General features: G+C 46.4%; 1 protein-coding gene across 2 annotated transcripts in view; it reads left to right on the top strand.

Moving 5' to 3' along the window:
* PLEKHA2 (pleckstrin homology domain containing A2) overlaps window positions 1-23,720 on the top strand; it is a 111,270-nt gene that overhangs the window by 77,884 nt on the left and 9,666 nt on the right. For both annotated transcript variants that reach the window (XM_081843935.1, XM_081843934.1), the window contains 2 exons: window positions 5,328-5,391; window positions 18,727-18,804. In XM_081843935.1, the coding sequence (XP_081700061.1) occupies window positions 5,328-5,391; window positions 18,727-18,804 (142 nt within the window). The remainder of the gene's footprint in view (window positions 1-5,327; window positions 5,392-18,726; window positions 18,805-23,720) is intronic.

Here is a 23,720-nt window from a genome sequence, read left to right as displayed (position 1 = left end):
GAGGGGAATAGAAGTTTAAACCCTCTCTCACACACCATGGACCTAAACCAAGTCTCTCTCATTCCGTCTTCTTCAAATTTGTATACAGTTCACAAAATAAAATTACAATATAAAAACATAAGATACATAATAAAAATAAGAACAAAAAACAAACCAATAAGCCCCCAATACATTTAAATGTTGTTTTTGACTGGTGCCTAAAGATGTATAAGAGCATTCCACAAATGGGAGCCACTGCAGAAAAGGCCTGTTCTTGTGTTGCCGCCCTCCAGACCTCTCAAGGAGGAGGCACATGATGAAGAGGCTCAGAAGATGATCTCAGGGTCCGGGTAGGTCATGCTGGGAAGGGAAACTTGGAATTTCTGCAGGCAAAGCAGCCGTTCTCTCACTGGTGGTTGCAGGTTTATTTTGTGTTCCAGAAGATAACTTAATAGTGTGGGAGAACTGTTGTTTTTTGCTGGCATGTGTGTGCATGTGTGTATTCCTATTACATGGTGTGTCACGCAGCGGTAAATTAATCAACACAGAATCTTCTTCATAAACCGAATAAAACTTTTACTTAAGAAAATAAACTTGTTCAGAAACAGCATAGATAAAGAGCATACACAGAGTGCTCATAGCAGCTATCTGCCTCTTCACAGAGCCACAGTCATAGTCACTGATTAACCGGAGTCCTGGAGCCACTCCGTCTGCAACAAGACACATAGGCACAGGCACTACACTGGGCCTGCCTGCAAACAGGATGCAAATCTATAGAGAGAATGAGTCATCCTGTAGATCATAGAATCATAGAATCATAGAGTTGGAAGAGACCACAAGGGCCATCGAGTCCAACCCCCTGCCAAGCAGGAAACACCATCAGAGCACTCCTGACATACGGTTGTCAAGCCTCTGCTTAAAGACCTCCAAAGAAGGAGACTCCACCACACTCCTTGGCAGCAAATTCCACTGTTGAACAGCTCTTACTGTCAGGAAGTTCTTCCTAATGTTTAGGTGGAATCTTCTTTCTGGTGGTTTGGAGCCATTGCTCCGTGTCCGCTTCTCTGGAGCAGCAGAAAACAACCTTTCTCCCTCCTCTATGTGACATCCTTTTATATCTTTGAACATGGCTATCATATCACCCCTTAACCTCCTCTTCTCCAGGCTAAACATGCCCAGCTCCCTTAGCTGTTCCTCATAAGGCATCGTTTCCAGGCCTTTGACCATTTTGGTTGCCCTCCTCTGGACACGTTCCAGTTTGTCAGTGTCCTTCTTGAACTGTGGTGCCCAGAACTGGACACAGTACTCCAGGTGAGGTCTGACCAGAGCAGAATACAGTGGCACTATTACTTCCCTTGATCTAGATGCAATACTCCTATTGATGCAGCCCAGAATTGCATTGGCTTTTTTAGCTGCCGCGTCACACTGTTGGCTCATGTCAAGTTTGTGGTCAACCAAGACTCCTAGATCCTTTTCACATGTACTGCTCTCAAGCCAGGTGTCACCCATCTTGTATTTGTGCCTCTCATTTTTTTTGCCCAAGTGCAATACTTTACATTTCTCCCTGTTAAAATTCATCTTGTTTGTTTTGGCCCAGTTCTCTAATCTGTCAAGGTCGTTTTGAAGTGTGATCCTGTCCTCTGGGGTGTTAGCCACCCCTCCCAGTTTGGTGTTATCTGCAAATTTGATCAGGATGCCCTTGAGTCCATCATCCAAGTCGTTGATAAAGATGTTGAATAAGACTGGGCCCAAGACAGAACCCTGTGGCACCCCACTAGTCACTCTTCTCCAGGATGAAGAGGAACCATTGATGAGCACCCTTTCTGTTCGGTCAGTCAGCCAGTTACAAATCCACTGAGTGGTAGCATAGTCAAGACCGCATTTTACCAGCTTCTTTACAAGAATATCATGGGGCACCTTGTCAAATGCCTTGCTGAAATCAAGGTAGGCTACATCCACTGCGTTCCCTTCATCTACCAGGCTTGTAATTCTGTCAAAAAACGAGATCAGGTTAGTCTGACATGACTTATTTTTCAGAAATCCATGCTGACTATTGGTGATCACAGCATTCCTTTCTAGGTGCCCACAGACTGCTTAATGATCTGCTCCAGAATCTTCCCTGGTATTGATGTCAGACTGACTGGGCGGTAATTATTTGGGTCCTCTCTTTTCCCCTTTTTGAAAATAGGGACAACATTTGCCCTCTTCCAGTCTGCCGGGATTTCGCCTGTTCTCCAGGAATTCTCAAAGATGACTGCCAGTGGTTCTGAGATCACATCTGCCAGTTCTTTTAATACTCTTGGATGCAGTTCATCTGGCCCTGGAGACTTGAATACATCTAAACTAGCCAAGTATTCTTGTACTAACTCCTTAGTTATTCTTTTTTTTTTTTATAAATATTTATTAAAGTTTTTAAATATAAATGCACAAACAATAAACAATCTTACTTCTGTCACAAACATAATTTCATCACTTCTTTGGACTCCCTCGCGTCTCCCGCTCCCATTTACATCGTTAAAAGTTTTTTCCAAACAAATTATCAACTTGTTTACAATCTCATGTCCACTCATTCAAATATAATCTAGCACTTCTTCTAAAAAAAATTTATATTTTCTTTTAGTCTCACTTATCATCAAATTTAAATCTAATTTAGTGGTGGCCGATTTTTTATAATCTAGCATCCTTCTTAACATTCAACCAAATTACAATGTTTTTGTAGATACATCTTGAATTTCTCCCAGTCTTCCTCCATCTTCTCTTCTCCCAGATCACGGATTCTGCCAGTCATCTCGGCCAGTTGCATATAGTCCATCAGCTGCATCTGCCACTCTTCCAGTGTGGGTAGATCTTGAGTTTTCCAGTTTTTTGCGATGAGTATCCTTGCTGCCGTTGTTGCATACATAACTCCTTAGTTATTCTGGGCCGTGTTTCCTCTGTTGAATCATTTGCTCCAAATTCTTCAGGTCGGGCATTGTTTTCTTTATTGGAGAAGACTGAGGCAAAGAAGGCATTGAGGAGTTCAGCCCTTTCTGTGTCCCCTGTTTGCATTTCACTATCTTCTCCTCTGAGTGACCCCACTGTTTCTTTCTTCTTCCTTTTGCTACGAACATACCCATAAAAGCCTTTTTGTTGCTTTTAACCTCTCTAGCAAGCCTGAGTTCATTCTGTGCTTTAGCTTTTCTGACTTTGTGTCTACACGTGCTGGCTGTTTGTTTGAATTCCTCTTTGGTGGTTTCCCCCCTTTTCCATTTTTTGTACACATCCTTTTTTAATCTTAACTCAGTTAAAAGTTCTTTAGATAGCCATCCTGGCTTCTTTAGGCACCTTCCATGTTTCCATCTCATTGGTATTGCCTGAAGTTGTGCTTTTACTATCTCCCTCTTAACAAACTCCCAGCCATCATGAACTCCCTTTCCTTTTAGTATTACTGTCCATGGGATCTCACCCAGCACTTCCCTAAGTTTTATGAAGTCGGCTTTCTTAAAGTCAAGAAATTGAGTCCTAGTATGCTTGGCTGCTCCTTTCCGCTGTATAGTAAACTTCAGAAGAGCATGATCACTCGCGCCTAATGATCCTTCCACTTCTACCCCACTAACCAGGTCATCAACATTAGTTAGGACCAGATCTAAAATGGCTGTTCCTCTTGTTGCTTCTCCCACTTTCTGGACAATGAAATTGTCTGCAAGGCCAGTGAGGAATCTGTTTGACCTTATGCTCTTGGCTGAGTTTGACATCCAGCAAATATCTGGGTAATTGAAGTCCCCCATTACTACTATCTCCCTTCCTTTTGCATGCTTGGCCATCTGTTCTAGGAAGGCATCATCTATGTCCTCCGTTTGGCTTGGGGATCTATAGTAAACTCCCACAATGAGGTCCCTGTTATTCTTCTCTCCCTTAATTTTGACCCAAATGCTCTCACTTTGGCTTTGAGGTTCTAAATCTTGGATCTCTTCACAGGTATACACATCCCTGACATATAACGCCACTCCTCCTCCTTTCTTGTCTGGTCTGTTTCTCTGAAATAGATTGTATCCCTCCATTATTACATTCCAGTCGTGGGACTTATCCCACCAGGTTTCAGTGATGCCTATTATGTCATATTTAGTTTGCTGTACCAAGAGCTCAAGCTCATTTGTTTATTTCCCATGCTTTGTGCATTAGTGTACAGACATTGAAGTCCATTAATCATTCCCCCGTGTCTCTTATTTAAGAATTTTTTCCTCCCATCACTAGGTCTGCGTGCTGTTTGCTCCATTCGGTCTATGACATTTGGATGATCATCTTCATCAATTGATAGACTCCTACCTTAAGGAGCACTGTCTCCCTCCCCCACATTAGTCAGTTTAAAGCCCTCCTGATGAGGTTTCTGAGATTTTTGGCAAAAACATTCCGCCCAACCGTTGTGAGGTGCAGCCCATCGCTTGCCATGTCCGCTGCTCTTTGGGGCTGGGGCAATAATATTTTTTCTTGATTTCCCCCTCTAAAAACTAGGTGCGCTCCTATTGATGCAGCCCAGAATTGCATTGGCTTTTTTAGCTGCCGCGTCACACTGTTGGCTCATGTCAAGTTTGCGGTCAACCAAGACTCCTAGATCCTTTTCACATGTACTGCTCTCAAGCCAGGTGTCACCCATCTTGTATTTGTGCCTCTCATTTTTTTTTGCCCAAGTGCAATACTTTACCTTTCTCCCTGTTAAAATTCATCTTGTTTGTTTTGGCCCAGTTCTCTAATCTGTCAAGGTCGTTTTGAAGTGTGATCCTGTCCTCTGGGGTGTTAGCCACCCCTCCCAGTTTGGTGTCATCTGCAAATTTGATCAGGATGCCCTTGAGTCCATCATCCAAGTCGTTGATAAAGATGTTGAATAAGACCAGGCCCAAGACAGAACCCTGTGGCACCCCACTAGTCGCTCTTCTCCAGGATGAAGAGGAACCATTGATGAGCACCCTTTGGGTTCGGTCAGTCAGCCAGTTACAAATCCACTGAGTGGTAGCATAGTCAAGACCGCATTTTACCAGCTTCTTTAGAAGAATATCATGGGGCACCTTGTCAAATGCCTTGCTGAAATCAAGGTAGGCTACATCCACTGCATTCCCTTCATCTACCAGGGTTGTAATGAGTCATAATGATTCAGCAGTTTGCTGTTAACAGGTAGCAGTTAATGAATGATTGTGTAGGCCTTGTAGTCCTTGCCTTACTGCTCCTGCTCTTAAGAACCTTTGTCTCATGACATGGTGCATTAGCCATTTAATGTCTTGCCAAAGGAATACTGCAACACTTTTGTAAAATAACTGACTTAAAGAAGAAAAGTGTGGTGTCAACAGGTCGGCTTTTCCTTCTGTGTTTTCTAGTGATCTTCTAATGCGGGACAATCTCTTTGAAATCACAACGAGCTACAGGACCTTCTATATCCAGGTAAAATACCCTCCTTACTGACCAGTGGAGACTTGGCAGGTAGGGCAGTTTTGGGGAAGCATCCTAGGGGTTTCTTGGAGAGAAAATCCTTTACGAAGTCTGGCATCAGGGACCCTTTAAGACTCCTTTGCCTTCTTCCAGGTCAGACCGCTGCATTGACTGGGCCTGATGGGAGTTGCAGTCCAAAACCATCTGCAGGGCACCAGGTTGGAGAATGCTGGCATAAAGCTGGGATGGGGGAAGATGGCCAGGAGCTCTGGAATCTCCTCAGCTTTCTTTGACTTCCTCTTCAGGGAGACTTAAGAATTACCGTATTTTTCACTCCATAAGATGCACCTTACCATAAGGCGCACCTAGTTTTTAGAGGGGGAAATCAAGAAAAAATATTATTTCCCCAGCCCCAAAGAGCAGCGGACAGGCTGCGCGCAACCTGTCCGCTTCTCCCAGAGCTTCTCGGGCTGCCGGGGGAAGCCCGGGTTTCCCCCCCAGCCCCAAAGAGCAAAGCCAACAGGATCCCGCTCACTGTCCTGGCTTCCTCTGGCTTCCGGGAGAGGCTGTGCGTGGCTATGACAGAAGCCAAGACAGCGAGCGGAACCATCCCGCTGGCTGGCTTAGCTTCTGTCCTGGCTGCTTTAGCTGTGCACAGCCTCTCCGGCCGGAAGAAGCTGTGCGCAGCTATGGCAGAAGCCAAGACAACCAGCGGGATGGTTCCGCTCGCTGTCCTGGCTGCTTTAGCCGCGTGCAGCCTCTCCCGGCCGGAGAGGCTGCACGCGGCTAAAGCAGCACCCTTTCAGGAGCGTGCAGCTCCTGGGGGCTTTTCTCCTCGGGGAAAAGCCCCCAAGAGCGGCGCGCTCTTTAAAGGGTGCGCTGCTCCTGCGGGCTTTTCTATGAGGAGGGAGAAGGGACTGACTGGCCGCGTGAGTCCTTTCTCCCTCCTGGGGAAAAGCCCGCAAGAGCCGTACGGAGCTTGTGTGCAGCTCTTGGGGGCTTTTCCTGCCTGCCTCCCCCCCTGCATTCACACCATAAGACGCACACACATTTCCCCTTACTTTTTAGGAGGGAAAAGGTGCGTCTTATGGAGCGAAAAATACGGTACCAGCAGCCCAAAGAGCCTGGCTGACATGTGGCCGACTGCTGTTCAGGCACCGACAGATGTAGCAAATGGGAAAGGGGAAACACGACCAAGTCTAGGGTTTTTTAGCCTTGGTCTCTCCCTGTCTATAACAACCGATAATTCATGTTTTAACTTTATGTGGTAGCATATAATGTAAATCTGCAGCTATAGAGGCTCCTGTGACAACTTTATCCTTGAAGTTGCGGCACAATGGAATTGATCTTTTAATTATTATTAATAAACACAGCGTGAAGGATAAACCTTGACGGTTTTGCTGTTAAAGGCATAATACTTATTTTCTGTCCGAAATACTGTTTCAGGTTTAAACAAGAACTCTTACCTCCACAACAGAACTGCTTCTATTAAGTCTATTTCTTCCTAGAATGGCTATCTGCTTTTACTCTGCCTGTAAAACATCTCTAGCCCTCTTCGCTCCACATGAGGAAATTAAACCAGTTAATTCTGCCCCACACACCCTTAGCTACTTCCCTGGACCAGGCCCTGCCAGTTAGAATGCCAGCTTCTCTCTTTACCCTCCTCACTCTCTCCTGATGGGCCGTTTCTCCTCCCTGCTGTGATTGGCGAAGAGCCTCCAGGAGGATGACCCAATGGTCTGTCCATCACACCAGGGTCTACCTGCACCCCAGAACATCCCCAGAACATCTCTGTGCTGCATTTGATGAGTCATAGTCCTCAGAAGACTCCTCTGTGTAGAGATGGGGGAGAAATTAGATTCAGTTAATGTTTAAAAGTAAACCTAGCAAATTTACATTTTTCTAAAACAGTATGAGAACTGAAACACAGGCATTCTTCAAAATTTACACTTCTTCAAATTTTGCATTGCAGTTCTACAGCCAAGTAGCATGTAGGAAAATTCATATAATACAGTAAAGTGTGCATAAAGCAGTGACGGACTTTAGGCTCTCAAATTTCAGCAGCACCCTGTTCAGTGCTAAAATTTAGTGCCCCCCCTACCTCTTGCACTCTGTTCTAGAGCATTGTTGTCTTGTCCCTGCAATGTAGCACCCAGTACTGTACTGGTCACGCTCCCCTAAAACTGCCTCTGCGTAAAGATACATGTATTGGGGAAAATAACATACAACAAATAACATACATATTTGGAAAGTCTGTGTTACGAATATATACGATAGATAGATAGATAGATAGATAGATAGATAGATAGATAGATAGATAGATGATAGATAGATAGATAGATGATAGATAGACTGACTCAATGAAATTCCATACATAAATGTGTATATTAGAATAAATTTGCACTAAAATGCTGATGAATTTTCATGACTGGTTAAAAAATACCACAAACCAATGTGGAAATGAGAAAATTGAGAGAAGCCAAAATTGGCAATTCCATCCATGCCTACTATCTAACCAGAATATTTCTATAGTGATAAATATACATCAGTGTGTAAAGGTAAAGGTAAAGGGACCCCTGACCATTAGGTCCACTTGTGACCGACTCTGGGGTTGCGGCGCTCATCTCGCTTTATTGGCCGAGGGAGCTGGTGTACAGCTTCCGGGTCATGTGGCCAGCATGACTAAGCCGCTTCTGGCGAACCAGAGCAGCGCACAGAAACGCCATTTACCTTCCCGCCAGAGCAGTACCTATTTATCTACTTGCACTTTGACGTGCTTTTGAAGTGCTAGGTTGGCAGGAGCAGGGACCGAGCAACGGAAGCTCACCCTTTCACGGGGATTCGAACCACCGACCTTCCAATCAACAAGTCCTAGGTTCTGTGGTTTAACCCACAGCGCCACCCATGTCCCTACATCAGTGTATACTGGTCCTCAAGTGATCAGCACACATTATGCAATTTCAGAATTGGTTCCCAGTTGGGAGGACTGTTTGTTTTTAAGTTTATTTTTCTCTACAGTAAATTTAGCCCTTAACAGTTAACTCTGGTCTTGCCCTGCCAAACAGGATGCTTTGCTGACAACCTTTCAAGCAGAAAGGGTTGAGTGAGCTGAGACTTTATACACAGTTCCTTTTTGGCCTCTGGGGCCCTCCATACCAAGGGCAGCCTGCTTTTGCAGCTATTTCACTTCTCCATTCCATCATATTTATAGAGAAAGTTATTTGTGCAGGTGCAAAAGAGAACCATAAAGATGGGGATTGTTCACATGTACAGTGTGTGGTAGAGCTGGTCTAGGTCTTCTTTGAAGAAGACTTCTCCATTTATGTTTCCTGTGTTATGCACCGTTGGGGAGGAAGCTTCCTAAATACACAATCCACCTGAAAGCTACTTTGTGCAATCCCCACGGACGTGAATGGGAGAACTGTACATTGGAGAACTGCACAGGTCAGCCATTTCTAGTAGAGATAGGGAACAACTGGCCCTCCCACCATCTCTGCCCTTTGGCCACAATGCCTAAGGCTTATGAGATTCGTGGTCCAATGACACCCAGAGGGCAACAGCTTCCCTGTTTCCTGGCTTAGAGCCTTCAGCAACAAGGAAAGTGGACAGAGTTGGGGTTTTGCACAGGGTGCTCAAGAGTCCAGCATATACCTCAAGCTGTGCAGTGCACTATTCCTTGCTATTCATGGGCAGGCTGCTCCCTGTATGTGCACCTGTGGAGTCATGTTAAGAGAGTCAGACTAGCCAAGGAGACTGGGCTGAAAGCCCCACTCAACCAAGAGGCTCATGGGATGATGTTGGTTGGGCTGATGCTCTCTTTCGGCCTAACTTGTCTCACAGATTTGTGAGGATAAAATAGCGGAGAATCCTGTATGCCGCCCTACGAACATAGGAAGAGCTCAAAGCCAATGCTCAATCGGCATCCTGTTTCCTAAAGTAGCTTATGGGAAGGAAGCCCACCAGCAGCCCTCTTCCACTTGTGTTCTCCGGTGGCTGGTATTCATTGGCATGTTGTGGCATATGGCCATCACAACTCAAAGCAATTTGTAACTTTATCCTCTGTGAATTTGATTTCCTTTTAAGGTTGATTGGCCATCACCAGATCTTGGGGCATAATCCCATACCTGCCACCACAAATATAATTAACAATGTTAACCTCATTTAGTATTAGTATTAAGATATTTTAGAAATTTTGGGGGGAGGGCAGGAGTGAAGATTTTAGCACCTCAGTTTTGAGACCATTAGGAATATAGAATAAGAGCCTTATCCTGAGTCAAACTCATTGGTCCCTGGAGCTCATTATTGTCCACACTGATTGGCAGTGGCTCTCTAGGATGTCAGGCATCCCTACCCAGAGATGGCCAGGATTGAACCTGGAACCTTCTGCATGCAAAACAGATGCTCTTCCACTGAGCTACGATCCTTCTGGGTGAATTTTAGCATCTCAAGGTATCCTGCAAAGTCCAGAAATGTGGGCAGTAGTTTTTCCAGAGACAAGTTCCAGAGAAAATAGAGACCAGCTGCTCCTCTTGGGACATGGGTGTCCCATGGACATAAGAAGAGCCTGCTAGACCATTACAAAGGCCTGTCTAGTCCAGCATTATGTTCTGCAGTGGCCGCCAGATGCCCATTGGAAGCTTGCCAGCAAGACCTAAGTGCCACTCTTTCCGCTTGTGATTCCCCTCAGCTGGTAGTCAGAGGGACACCTCCTCTGCTGCTGGGATAGAACATAGGCTTTGTGGTTAGTGGCCTTATCCTCCAGACACACCCTCAAAGCAACTGTAATGCAAGGGAAAATAACAAACAGGATCCATCTTCATGTTAAGGCAAATACAGGATGTTGCCCGAATCTGGCATCTTCACTTCATCATCTGCCTCCTTTCCCCATAATATATCAATGTATGTATCATTGGCTGCTGCTAGCAGGAGAAAGCCATGGGTGACTACAACTGCGTGTTCCGAGGAGGACATGGGCAGCATGACTCCAGGGTGCCATTACTGGTGACCAGCAGCCACATGTCTGCATCAAAGCACAGCCCAGTCAGATCTCTGTGTGTGTTTTGCATGCATTGCGTTGCTGTCTCATGCCCATTCTGGAAGGGCCAAGGGACCACTGCCAGTCTGGAAAGGCCCTCTAAAACCTGGCTATGTAACATTTTAACTGCCATAGCTTCTGCGAACAGACTGATACTCTGTGCACAGGGCTTCCCACAGCCTCCCAGTCTGCCAGTCTAGAGAGGCTCCAACATGCTCTTCTCCGGGGGTCCCTGGTGGACTGTGGGCCCTTGCTGGGTCCCCAGCCATGTCTATGCCTGAAGCCAGCCATATGCAAACATGTGCTCCCCCTCTGCCCGGCTGTTTGTGAGGGGTCGTGGGGGTGTTCTAGCCTAGCATTTGGATTAGCCCCCAAGGGTAGAGAAGGTGGCCACTTCAAGTCTCTGACAACTCAAGGAGCATCAGATGTTGGACAGCACCAGAGCTGTGTGTCAGCCCCCACCAGCCTCTATATGTGGAATATTTTCAGTTTGTTTTGATAGAGTTCACTCAGATTTGGAACATAGGAAGGTACCTTGCGCTTAGTCATACTGTTGCTTCATTTTGCTCGGTGCTGTCAATGGCAGCAGCTCTTCAGAGTTCTCCTAGCCCTACCTGAGATGCCAAGGACCTTCTGCATACAAAGCAGATGCTCTAACCATGAGAGAAGATCAGAATAATAGGGGCAGGTGGAAATATGTTTTTCAGAATGGTTTTTGCAAAGCAGATTGCTGTTCTATGCACATGTCAAGGAGTTGCACCTGGCTGAGTTTTGTTTATCAGTCACATAACTGTGTGGTAAGGTCTTGTGCATGAGAGCGTGCCAACATCATGTTGGGCAGCACTTTGGTTCAGAAGCAAGAGATCATATGTTTGGTTTGTAGAAGTAGGCAGATTCCGTCCCTGGGGTCTCAAGTTAAAAATATATTGGTTAGCAAGACAACAGCTGCCATTCAGAGCAGGCAGTATAGGGCCCAGCGGTTTGATTCAGGGCCCATCCATACCTCAGCTTAATATGGAACCCCTTGTGCCTCCTTTAAAAACCCCACTTATTGTGACATTCTCCTGCAACTACTGTTCACACACACTTTCTCCTTCCTAAATCTGGAGAATCCCTATGCAATCGATGTATCCAACCTAGTAAAGACCCTCAGGGTGTGAAGCAGGGCAAGGAAGCGTGTGGCCTGGGGAGAGTCCGAAGGGCCAGATAGAAAGCCTTGGAGGGCCACATTTGGGGCTTATGCTTGAGGTTCCCCATTCTTGAGCTGGGCCAACAAGGTGGGAAAGTGCCAGGGACAGAGGCCTTCTGGGAATTCAGTGGAACAGGAAGAAAAGGTTGATTCCTGCAGCCAACAAACCACAGGAATGCTTGGATTCTGTTCAAAGTACACAACCCAGAGCTTCTTGGAGGAAAAGCAGGATGTAAAGCAGTAGGTCTGGCTTGCTGGCCGGCCTAAACAGCAAAGAAGCTTCTGCTCTTGCTGAGTCTTGTACCTCCACCTCTTTGCCGCTGCCATAGCATCTCCCACGACACCTGTTCACAACAGGAAGTGGGGCTGGCCGCTGTGGTAGAGGGATAGCCAATATGGTGCCTGCTGGATGCTGTTGACTACAACTCCCATCAGCCCCAGCCAGCATTATCGGTGGTCAGGGATCATGGGCATTGTAGTCCAATAACACCCAGAGGACAGCATGTCGGCTACACTGATGTAGTACTTTAGCAGTACTGTAAAAGGAACAAACACTTACTTAATCTGTATCCCACCTTTCCTCCAAGTGCCTCCAAGTGTGGCATCCATGGTTCTCTCCTCACCTGCTTAATTTTATCCCCTGTGAGTTAGATTTAAGCTGCAAGAGAGTGATGGGCCTAAGGACCCCCAGTGAGCTTCCTAGCTGAGCGGGGACTGACTCCTTGAGTCTGAGACTCTTATGCAGGGAGCTGCCAACCTTTATCTGCCTAAAGGCACTTTTGGTGCCCCCCTTGGGTCACTTTACTCTTCCCAGAGATATTGGCAGAAGTTGGAGCTAGTGGAGTTAATCTGAGCCTTGGAAGGCAACTAATTATTATTATTATTATTATTATTATTATTATTATTATTATTATTTATACCCCACCCTCCCCAACCAAGACCGGGCTCAAGGCTGCTAACAATCAATAATAAAAACAAGTTGATTAAAATACAATTTAAAAACCAAGATTAAAATACAACATTAAAACATTAAGATGCAGCCTTTTCACAGGAGGAGAAAGGAAAAAAGAAAGAGGGGGAGGGAATCAAATTGACTCCAAGCCAAAGGCCAGGCAGAACAACTCTGCCTTACAGGCCCTGCGGAAAGAAATCAGATCCCACAGGGCCCTGGTCTCATGAGACACAGCGTTCCACCAGGCCCTGGCTCTGGTTGAGGCTAATCTGACTTCCTTAGGGCCAGGGACCTCTAGGGTGTTGCTATTTATGGACCTTAAGGTCCTCCGTGGGGCATACCGGGAGAGGCGGTCCCGTAGGTACGAGGGTCCTAGGCCGCGAAGGGCTTTAAAGGTCAAAACCAGCACCTTAAATCTGACCCTGTACTCCACCGGGAGCCAGTACAGCTGAAAAAGCACTGGGTGAATATGCTCCCATGGCAGAGACCCTGTGAGGGGCCTTGCTGCAGCATTCTGCACCCGCTGGAGTTTCTGGGACAGCTTCAAGGGCAGCCCCGCGTAGAGCGAATTACAGTAGTCAAGACTGGAGGTGACCGCCACATGGATCACTGTGGCCAGGTCGGGGCGTGAAAGGTAAGGGACCAACTTCTTGATGCGGCAAAGGGGGGGAAATGTCGCCTTGGCTGTTGCTGTAACCTGCACCTCCATGGAAAGGGAGGCGTCAAGGATTACACCCAAACTCTTAACGGAAGGCAATGGCACTAATTGGGGCCCCGCAAAAGAAGGGAGTTGGTCCCTCATCCCCATACCATCCCGACCCAGCCAGAGGACCTCTGTCTTCGAAGGACTTAGTTTCAATCGGCACCCACAAAACCATCCAACCACAGCTTCCAAACATCTGGTCAGTGTGTCCGGGGTCAAGTCGGTATGGCCATCCATCAGCAGATAGAGCTGAGTGTCATCAGCATATTGGTGACAACCCTGCCCAAAGCTCCGGACAATCTGGGCAAGGGGGTGCATAACGATGTTAAAAAGCATCGGGGAGAGGATTGCACCCTGCGGCACTCCACACACCAAGGAGTGGCACAACGACATCTCCCTCCCTAGTGCCACCCTCTGTCCCCTATAAAAGAGCACAGCTATTTACGGACTATGCCCACGTTGGCGAGGCGGTGGTCCAGAAGATCATGATTGACCATGTCAAAAGCTGCTGACAAATCTAAGAGAATCAGCAGTCCCGACCTGCCTCGATCCAGTTGTCTGCGTAGATCATCTGTTAGGGCGACCAGAGCCGTCTCGGTCCCAAAACCAGGATAGAATCCGGACTGAAATGGACCTAAAGCCGATGTTTCCTCCAGAAACCTACCAAGCTATTCAGCAACCGCTCTCTCAATTACCTTACCCAGATATGGAAGATTTGAAACTGGGCAGTAATTGGATAGATCTAAAGGATCTAGTGAAGTTTTCTTTAAGAGCGGACACACCACTGCTTCCTTCAGATCCCCTGGGAATATCCCCGTGCCAAGGGACAAATTGATAATTTCAACCAGGGGGTCCATGCGACATCTGGACATGCCCTAATCAGCCAAGATGGGCACGGATCAAGGAGGCATGTGGTGGGCCTACCAGCTTGGAGGAGTCTATGCACATCAGCAGGGAGTATCCGATTGAAATGGTCCAACACTGGACCCGAAGACAATCGAGGGGCCTCCAGTTTTGTCACTGTATCTAAATTGGCAGGGAGGTCACAGTGGAGCAACAGGACGTTCTCCGCAAAAAGTTCGCAAGTGCCTCACAGCTGTGGGTCGAATTTGTGCTTAAATTTGGTTGTCCTCCTAAGTACGTTATTGACCTAATTATTCTAAAAAGTTGTGCCGGGCGAGAGCTAGTGGATGCAGTGGAAGCTGCGAAGTAAGATTTCTTAGCAGCTTTCATAGCCATCTCATAGGCTTTCATAAGCGCCCTATAAGATGCTCTTGAAGCTCCGTCATGAGTCCGTTGCCATACTCGCTCTAGCTGTCTGAGATCCCGCTTCATTTTCCAGAGCTCCTCAGTAAACCAAGGGGCCCGGTTTCAACGGGGTCGCATAGGGCGCTTAGGCACGATCTCATCGATGGCCGCCAAGAGCCGGTTATTCCAATCCTCGACAAGGTCATCTAATGAGTCGCCAGGAGGAGCAGGGTCCCGCAAGTCCTGACGGAATCTATCCGGATCCATCAGCCTTCGCGGGCGAGCCCAAATAGGCTCGCCACCCGAGCAGGGGAGGAGTGGGAAGTCAATCTTGGCTTTCAGAGCGTTGTGATCAGACCATGGCACTTCCACAGCGGGGAGCATGATCACATCTATGCCAGCACCAAAGATCAAATCCAGCATGTGGCCTGCTTGATGAGTGGGGCCCAAAACAAACTGGGAGAGCCCTAGTGTTGCCATGGAAGTCACTAGGTCCAGAGCCTGTGAGGAGGGGGCGGCATCGGCATGGACGTTGAAGTCTCCCAAAACCAATAGGTTTGGGAACTCCAAGACCCAGCCCGCCGCCACCTCCAGCAGGTCTGACAGGGTGGCTGCTGGTGCGCTGGATGGTCGGTACACCAGCCAGACAGCCAAGCTCTCCCTGGTGCCCCCACAAGACCAACACATTCAATGCCGGAGATTGCTGGTGGTGGCAGAGCCCTGAAAGAGCAATCCTCCCGGATTAACAACGATGCTCCTCCCCTCTGACACACAGTCCGCGATTGATGGAGGACAGAGAAACCTGGAGGTGTTATCTCATGTAGGGAGACTACTTCACCTTCCCGTACCCAGGTCTCCGTCACACAAGCCAGGTCAATCCCCTGAGAGACAAAAAAGTCACACATGGTAGCGGTTTTATTGCCTATGGACCTGGCATTGCACAACACCAATGACGGAGGTGGGTAATCCCTGCTCGCCCTACCCTCGTCCCTTGGGATGGGGCGTAGATTGGAAGGGGTTTGAGCATCACTGCATCTCAAAACCCTTCGCCAATAGTGATATCTAGCACCACCACCATTCTTCCCTAGCCCTTCAATAGTGGGAATCCCAGACCCCATACTAGCCTCCCCAATAGAGGGGTAAGATCCCCTCACTAACAAGTCATCCCTGGGCCAGGACTCCTGGGTCAGAATGGTATGGGGAAGAGGTGAAAGTTTGATAGGGTAATTATCCCTAGAAGATAAAACCCAACCAACCTCACCCCAAGTGGGGAGGGCGGTCCCACAGTGTTTAGTTCGCTGTCAATCCCTCTCTCCCTCCTGGGTTGATTGAAGGACTGTTGATTCTATCTGTGGCTGTGGGAGTATTAATGAGGCATGTGCTATAAAATGGGAATCGCTGGCCAACAAAGAGCCAGCTTCGAATTCGGAAGCTCTGTCCATCCTGTCTCGCCAGGAGTACCATAGAGGTCGATCATTCTCATAAGTTTTTGGAACATTAGGCAAAGGTCCAGATATAGATTGGGTGCTGGATTTCTCCAGACTGTCAGCAACATAGAATTCTTTAACAGATAGGTAGCCGTGTTGGTCTGCCATAGTCAAAACAAAAAAATTCCTTCCAGTAGCACCTTAAAGACCAACTAAGTCAGTTCGTGTATCTGAAGAAGTGTGCATGCACACGAAAGCTCATACCAAGAACTGACTTAGTTGGTCTTTAAGGTGCTACTGGAAGGAATTTTTTTGTTTTGACTATAGAATTCTTTAGGTGTTGTTGACATAGAAAATGTCAGAGGCGCCAAATTCCTCATCTACTTCGATGTCACTTGAAAAGGGAACAGGGAGTTGCACTGATGTCTTTCTATGAGGTAAGAAGCTGTTGGACGTCTTTAAATATTGTTCTCTAGGCTCTACTGTCCTTATATTTTGGGTAGAAAACTCAGTCTTATATTCGATAACCTCTTCTTCGGATCTTGTAATTCTAGGCTTACAGAATTCTTTTCTTCCTTCGGACAGTTAGTAGTATTAAGCTTGATTTCCGTTGTCCGCATTAGCTTTGGCTCTATGCAAGGAACCAATTGCCTCCTTGTTTCGTCCTTAAATACCCTCACTGGACGGAGAGAGTGGAACCACCATAGAGTGGTTATCTCCATGAGTCGAGATGGGAGGGCTGAGGACCTAAAGGTCATAAATAGGGCTGAGGACCTAAAGGTCATAAATAGGCACGTGATGTTTCCCAAGGTAGGCAGGAAGTGGAAATTTTCTAGATTTCGGTAATGGTAATTCAGGAGCTGAGACAAGGACGTAGTAATTTGTCTGTGATTCATCCACCTATGATCGTATCGGTGAATCTCATGCATGAACTGGTTCGTTTGCAAGACTATAAAATGGTGCATGCATGGAAAAAGTGGATAGAAAAAAGATTTTTCCCTCCTTCATAGCTCAGGGTCATCTAGTGAAGCTGAAGGTTGGAAGTTTCAGGACAGATAAAAGAAAGAGTTAAACTATGGAACTCCCTGCCACAGGAGGCAGTGATGGCCACCAACTGCAGGGCTTTAAATGAGGCTTGGACAAATGCATGGAGGAAAAGGCTATCCAGGGCAACTCGCCACAATGTCTGTGCTCCGCCTCCACAGCCAGAGGCCATCATGTTTCTGGAAACCACAGGAGGGGACAGGGCTCTCCGACTCAGGTGCTGCTTGAAGGTTTCCCACAGGCATCTGGTTGACCACTATGAGATCAGGATGGTGGACAAGTGGGCCAATGGCCTGATCCAGAAGTCTCTTCTGAGGTTCTTATATAGAGCTGAAATGGGGGGAAGTGACATTCTTCCAACTTCCACTTTCAGCTCTATGTATTTTTCAGGGAAAGGGAAAGCAGGCAAGAGGCCAGGAGGTGGGGGCTCAGGGGCTTAGCGGGTGCCAGGGGAAGATTGCAAGGGTATCATTGTGCTGCCCATGGTGACACATTGGCAACCCTCGCTCTGACCGCTTTGAGGTCGTCGTCCCCCCAGTAAACTGGTGTATACATTTTATGAAATAATTAAATAACCACTAGCTCACGCTGCTTCTCCAGTGTCTTTCTTCAAGGCCAGGATGAGAACATCCCCTGCTACTCCGTGTTTGTTCACCCCTTGCTGTGATGAGCAGCAGTCAATGACAAGAACTTTCCCTTCCCTTGATATTTGGGGTGAGATCTAGCTGTCATTTATGTGTGGGCAAATCCTGTTGACTTCAGTGGGGCTTAGTCATGTAGCTGAGCTGTCATTCTCAGACTGTGCTGCCCATCTGGAAGGCAACTGCTTCCCTTTCTCAGAAAGCCTATTTTTTTTAAAAAAAAAAGGCCCTGGGGATTTGTTGCTTTTGGGGGATGTGTGTGTATGTGTGCTTTGCAGAAATGTATTTCTGAAGTCTCACTTCTGTCCCCTTGTGGAAGTTTGCATGGCAACAGGTGAACTTTGTGTGCCTGTAGTGTAGACTCTCTATTTTGCAGAAGGGATTTACATTTGCAGACAGGCCTTTGTCACCCCTGCTCAACAAACCCACTTAAAAACCAAACAAACACTGATTTTGTAGTTTGGGGAGAGGTGAGAAAATGCATTGAAAAGTGTGGATGAACAAATGACTAACAGGAAGAAATGTAAACATGCTGCAAGCAAATCAGAATGAATGTGGGGCAAATGCTCATTGTCATATCACTGCCCTGCAAACAAATAAGAAGATTGCTCCAGAGAGACAGGAAACAGGCTAATTGCCACATAAGCTTCTTGCAAGCAAGTCCAATTGAATGCTCAATAAGCAGGTCTATTGGAGGGGCCCTTATATTTTTCAAAACAGATCAACCATTGTCTAGCGCTTATCTCCAGCAGTCCTGGGTCCAACATGGAACTTACACAGAACCTATTAGAGTCTAATCTGATTAGGTCTTGCTGTCTCTTCTTCATGATGTGAACATTCAGCTTTTCACCCCTCTTTTCACATTTAACACGATGGGAAGGAACTTTAACATGGTAGCCACTTGGCTAGGGCAGGAGTGGGGTACCGGCCCCACAAGGCAGCTCTGACTGGGGGATGAGGCTATCCACTTGTCAATCACTAGGTCAGTTCACCCGCAGACCCTCTTCATGGCCTGAAATGTCATGGTGCAGCATAATCCAGCTCTGGGGATGGGAGTCTCGTGGGCTGTGTTGTTTTTGGCTGATGTCTTTATTCTTTCTCTCTGCAGGCCTATAGCCCTGAGGACATGCACAGCTGGATCAAGGAGATCAGTGGGGCTGTGCATGCCCTAAAGAGCTGCCCTAGGGTAGGTCATATCCTTTGCATGCAGAATTAATTAGTTTTTTGTGCTTGTTTTCTTAAGCAGACATCATCCATTTTAATGTCTTGGGCAAACATTTGAGAAATATCTCACTTCCTGGAGGCAGCTTACTAGTCTCTGGCTTGATCCCACAGAAACCGGGAATGGAAAGCGGGTGAGACCGGAGAAATTAATGAGCATTATGCAATGGGAACATGTATCTGTCCGCCTCTCTACAGCTGCTGCAAGCAACTTGGCAAAACTTGCTTAACTTTTCCTTGGGGGGGGGGAGATATTAATCATAATTCTGTGGCTTAGAAATTAAGCAGAAATTGGGGGCTAGAAATTGGAGCAACTTTATTTATTTATTTTAAATAATATTTATTAAAGATTTTCAAATACAACAAAAAAAGGAAAACATCCAAATTTAAAACCTTATTTTCATTAGCATCTTCCCAGGACTTCCCCTCCCCTCCCCCTCTTGTATTCCAATTCTTTCAAATAGGTTCAGCAAATTCTTACCCCAAGTTTTAAAATTATTATCATTAACCCAATTTAAAAAATATTTTCCCATCCCGTAAAATTGACCTGTTCCCTTCCACGAGTTCCCCTCTTTAGTATGCAATACAGATTAACATAAAAAATAGAAAAAAGAATAAAATATAATTTAACACCCTTTGGATTCCAAATTTCCCTCCCCCCTTTCCCGGTTGCGTTCCCAATGTCCATCAATATCTACTGTCATCCTGGAGCTCCCACATCTAGGCCATAGTCCTTCACCGGGCCGCTTTGCCGTCTTTTTAATAGTCTTTGCCGTCTTTTAATCATCTTTGGTTTCGAATGTCCAATCTTGGAAGGAGTCTATCTTCCAACTTTGTCCAGTTCTTATTATTCTTGTTGTTCTTGTTGTTCTCTCTCCTCCTCTTTTTTTTTTTTTCTGCTCTCCTGCTCTCCTGCACAAATGTTCTAATTCCAAAAAGCTTATAAATTCCTCTGCAGAGGTTTTGTTATTCAGGAACAAAACATTATGTCAAGTCCCTTCCATTCTTCAATAGATAAATCTATTGTCTCCTTTAGTATATAGACCTCTGTAGACAAAATAGTGTTCCATTTCTGCAGTTTCCCAGGAGATAAAAAGTCCTATTCAAATTCCATACCAGCAGTACTTGTAGTGTCCCACAGCTCCTCTAGAGGGATTTATAGTAACACAGTTTCCTTCCCGATCACACCCAACAGTCAAAGTAACTTATTATTCCTTGTTTTAAACAGTTTGTATCCAATTTATAACAAATGTAACCAGCAAAGTCCTCGTAACAAAGTTCTCTTTTTGTTCTTCCGCTTTGACAGCTCCTTTGACAGCTGTCAAAACCTCTATTTCTCCTCTCCCGGCGCTCTCACGGATCGCTCCCGGGATTTCCGGGGGGGGTTGCATTTTAATTCACATTCCACTTTTCTCCTCCAGCCCAGCTTATAATTTTCCATCGCGAAATTAATAACTTTATCAAAAAACAAAGGTTGCTCTCGATCTTAGTTGTCAAATCCTTTGCTTTAGCTCCTCTACAACAGGGGGGAGGCTGACTTCCTTTTTGCACCTCTCCCGCTCGCTCCGAATTTTTTTTTTTTAAAAAAATTCCCCTTTTTAATCCAAGTTCCAATTACTCACGGGTTATTCTTTTAAGTCCAAATTTTCAATGGAAGAAGTCAGCGCTCTCCGCCAAATGGCATGCGGCTTCACTCGGCAGGGGAAGCGGAGGACTCACAGCACCACCACCCCCTGTCACCCGCTCCGCAGCCTTTAGAAAGGCTCCTTCGCATGGTCGGGGGGGGCGCAAATGGTGCCCGCCGAGTCACCATGCCCATGGGTTTCAGCACCCATGGTTTTTGAGGGTCCCCGCGTCGCCGGCGCGGTAGGACCCAGCCCCTGCCGAGCAGGCTCCCTCCGGAGCTTGGAGGGAGTCCGCCATTCGGCGATGGCGCCAACCCGGAAGTCGAAATTGGAGCAACTTTATAACCCACCCCCATCCCATGCAGTCCAGTTTTGTGGACCTGATTTTTTAATATATAAATAATTTTTATTAACCGACAAATCAAATCAAATCACATCACATAAATTCCAAATTACAAAGCCGAATTTTTAAATTTTTGTTGGGGGTACCCATATTTCAAGTTCCGAAGGGGGTCCAATCATCATCTTCCTGCTGCATTAATGTCCACAAATCTGTCCAAATAATGTTCATAATTCTATCCAATCCTATCTTGCTGTTTCCCACATCTCATCTTGTTATTTTTGTATAATTTTTCCTTTCTCTTTGCAACCTCTTCTGATAATCTCCTTAAGCAGGTAAAAACAAGTTGTAATCCTGTGTGAATTTTTCCGTTCGTCCAATAGCCATATCGAGATGGTTTCCATATATCATCACTTCCATAGATAAAAGCACTCTTTCCATCATTAATCTTCACAAATCTGTCGCCTTCTTTAGTCCTCTGAGGAGGTTCGCCCGCAGTATAAAAACAGATCCATTCCTCCTCCCAGACATAAATCTTTCGACAGAACTTGCCAAAATGGCGACGCTGTTTTTTACTGCGTCATCCCAAAGCTCTTGTACTTTTCTCGATCTCCTTAAAACATGCTTTTGGTTAGAATTTATTTTCACACAGTCTTAAATCATCCAGCTTAGGTCATTTAATCAGCATTTCTGACTTGTGGGGGGGGGGATTATTGGTTAATCACATAGAAGAAAGAAAGAAAAGTTTTTTCCCCTCCCCCATCCAGTCCCGCTGCCGACATACCGAGCCTTGATGTGTCTTCTCATGATATATTCCTGTTTATCCGACCCGTCTTCTTTCACAGAGGTCCCTTCAATTAGCAGTCTTTACTCCCCATTCTTCACTTGAAATATGTGCATTTGCTTCTTCCTAATTGTTTATTTTCAAGTTGTTGCAGCTAGTGGCGCGATCAGAGACAGCGTCCAGGAGAGCCGAAGTCCACACAAGGGCGTTCCGCCTAGTGCCCTCACCCCCTCGAATCTGGGGGTGATTTATGGGCACAGCAGACAAGGGCAGTCCCCCCCATTCCCTTGGTGGGGGCAGGGAGGCTGCATACTCCCATTACAGCCTCTTAATTACCTTGTGTGGGTCGGAGAGATGTTATTGTCGGCCATCTTCCAATGCGCCGCTAGTGGCCCCGAGTTTTTTGGACCTGGTTATTATTATTTACATAGGAACAAGTTGCAAGTTGACATAACTTAGTTCAGTCTCATTTCTTTTATTTAGTCCCCTCGAGGGATGGCTCTGCAAGGAGACTTTAGCTAAGAACACAGGTGGAAGGACCAGGGAATAACCACTGCCCATCCAAAGCACAGAATAAAAAAAACCTGTTTCTCAGTGGCCACACTTGTTGCACCCTGTCCTAGATATTCTACCTCATCCACCTCTGGTTTCCGTTATTAGATGCACCACTTTCAAATATTTTGCCCTTCATAATCAATGAGGGCTAGTAACTTGTTTTGCAGAGGGAAGAAGCAGAAGTAGAGACTCTTGTGATCAGAGAAGCCAGAGTGCACTGGAGGACCTGCATTGAGGAGGCTGACTCTTCCCACCTGAGAGTCGGGGCCTTTCAAGTCATAGAATCCTAGAATCATAGAGTTGGAAGAGACCACAAGGGCCATCGAGTCCAACCCCCTGCCAAGCAGGAAACACCATCAGAGCACTCCTGACATATGGTTGCCAAGCCTCTGCTTAAAGACCTCCAAAGAAGGAGACTCCACCACACTCCTTGGCAGCAAATTCCACTGTCAAACAGCTCTTACTGTCAGGAAGTTCTTCCTAATGTTTAGGTGGAATCTTTTTTCTTGTAGTTTGGAACCATGGCTCCGTGTCCGCTTCTCTGGAGCAGCAGAAAACAACCTTTCTCCCTCCTCTATGTGACATCCTTTTATATATTTGAACATGGCTATCATATCACCCCTTAACCTCCTCTTCTCCAGGCTAAACATGCCCAGCTCCCTTAGCCGTTCCTCATAAGGCATCGTTTCCAGGCCTTTGACCATTTTGGTTGCCCAGTGTCCTTCTTGAACTGTGGTGCCCAGAACTGGACACAGTACTCCAGGTGAGGTCTGACCAGAGCAGAATACAGTGGCACTTATATGCAGAATTCATCATAGAATCATAGAGTTGGAAGAGACCACAAGGGCCATCGAGTCCAACCCCCTGCCAAGCAGGAAACACCATCAGAGCACTCCTGACATATGGTGGTCAAGCCTCTGCTTAAAGACCTCCAAAGAAGGAGACTCCACCACACTCCTTGTCAGCAAATTCCACTGTCAAACAGCTCTTACTGTCAGGAAGTTCTTCCTAATGTTTAGGTGGAATCTTCTGTCTTGTAGTTTGGATCCATTGCTCCGTGTCCGCTTCTCTGGAGCAGCAGAAAACAACCTTTCTCCCTCCTCTATGTGACATCCTTTTATATATTTGAACATGGCTATCATATCACCCCTTAACCTCCTCTTCTCCAGGCTAAACATGCCCAGCTCCCTTAGCCGTTCCTCATAAGGCATCGTTTCCAGGCCTTTGACCATTTTGGTTGCCCAGTGTCCTTCTTGAACTGTGGTGCCCAGAACTGGACACAGTACTCCAGGTGAGGTCTGACCAGAGCAGAATACAGTGGCACTTATATGCAGAATTCATCATAGAATCATAGAGTTGGAAGAGACCACAAGGGCCATCGAGTCCAACCCCCTGCCAAGCAGGAAACACCATCAGAGCACTCCTGACATATGGTTGTCAAGCCAACCACACTCCTTGGCAGCAAATTCCACTGTCGAACAGCTCTTACTGTCAGGAAGTTCTTCCTAATGTTTAGGTGGAATCTTCTTTCTTGTAGTTTGGAACCATTGCTCCGTGTCCGCTTCTCTGGAGCAGCA

This window comes from Podarcis erhardii (genome assembly GCF_964252035.2).
Source record: "Podarcis erhardii genome assembly, chromosome: 16".
NCBI classification, from domain to species: domain Eukaryota; kingdom Metazoa; phylum Chordata; class Lepidosauria; order Squamata; family Lacertidae; genus Podarcis; species Podarcis erhardii.
This window is presented reverse-complemented; position numbering and strand designations above follow the sequence as displayed.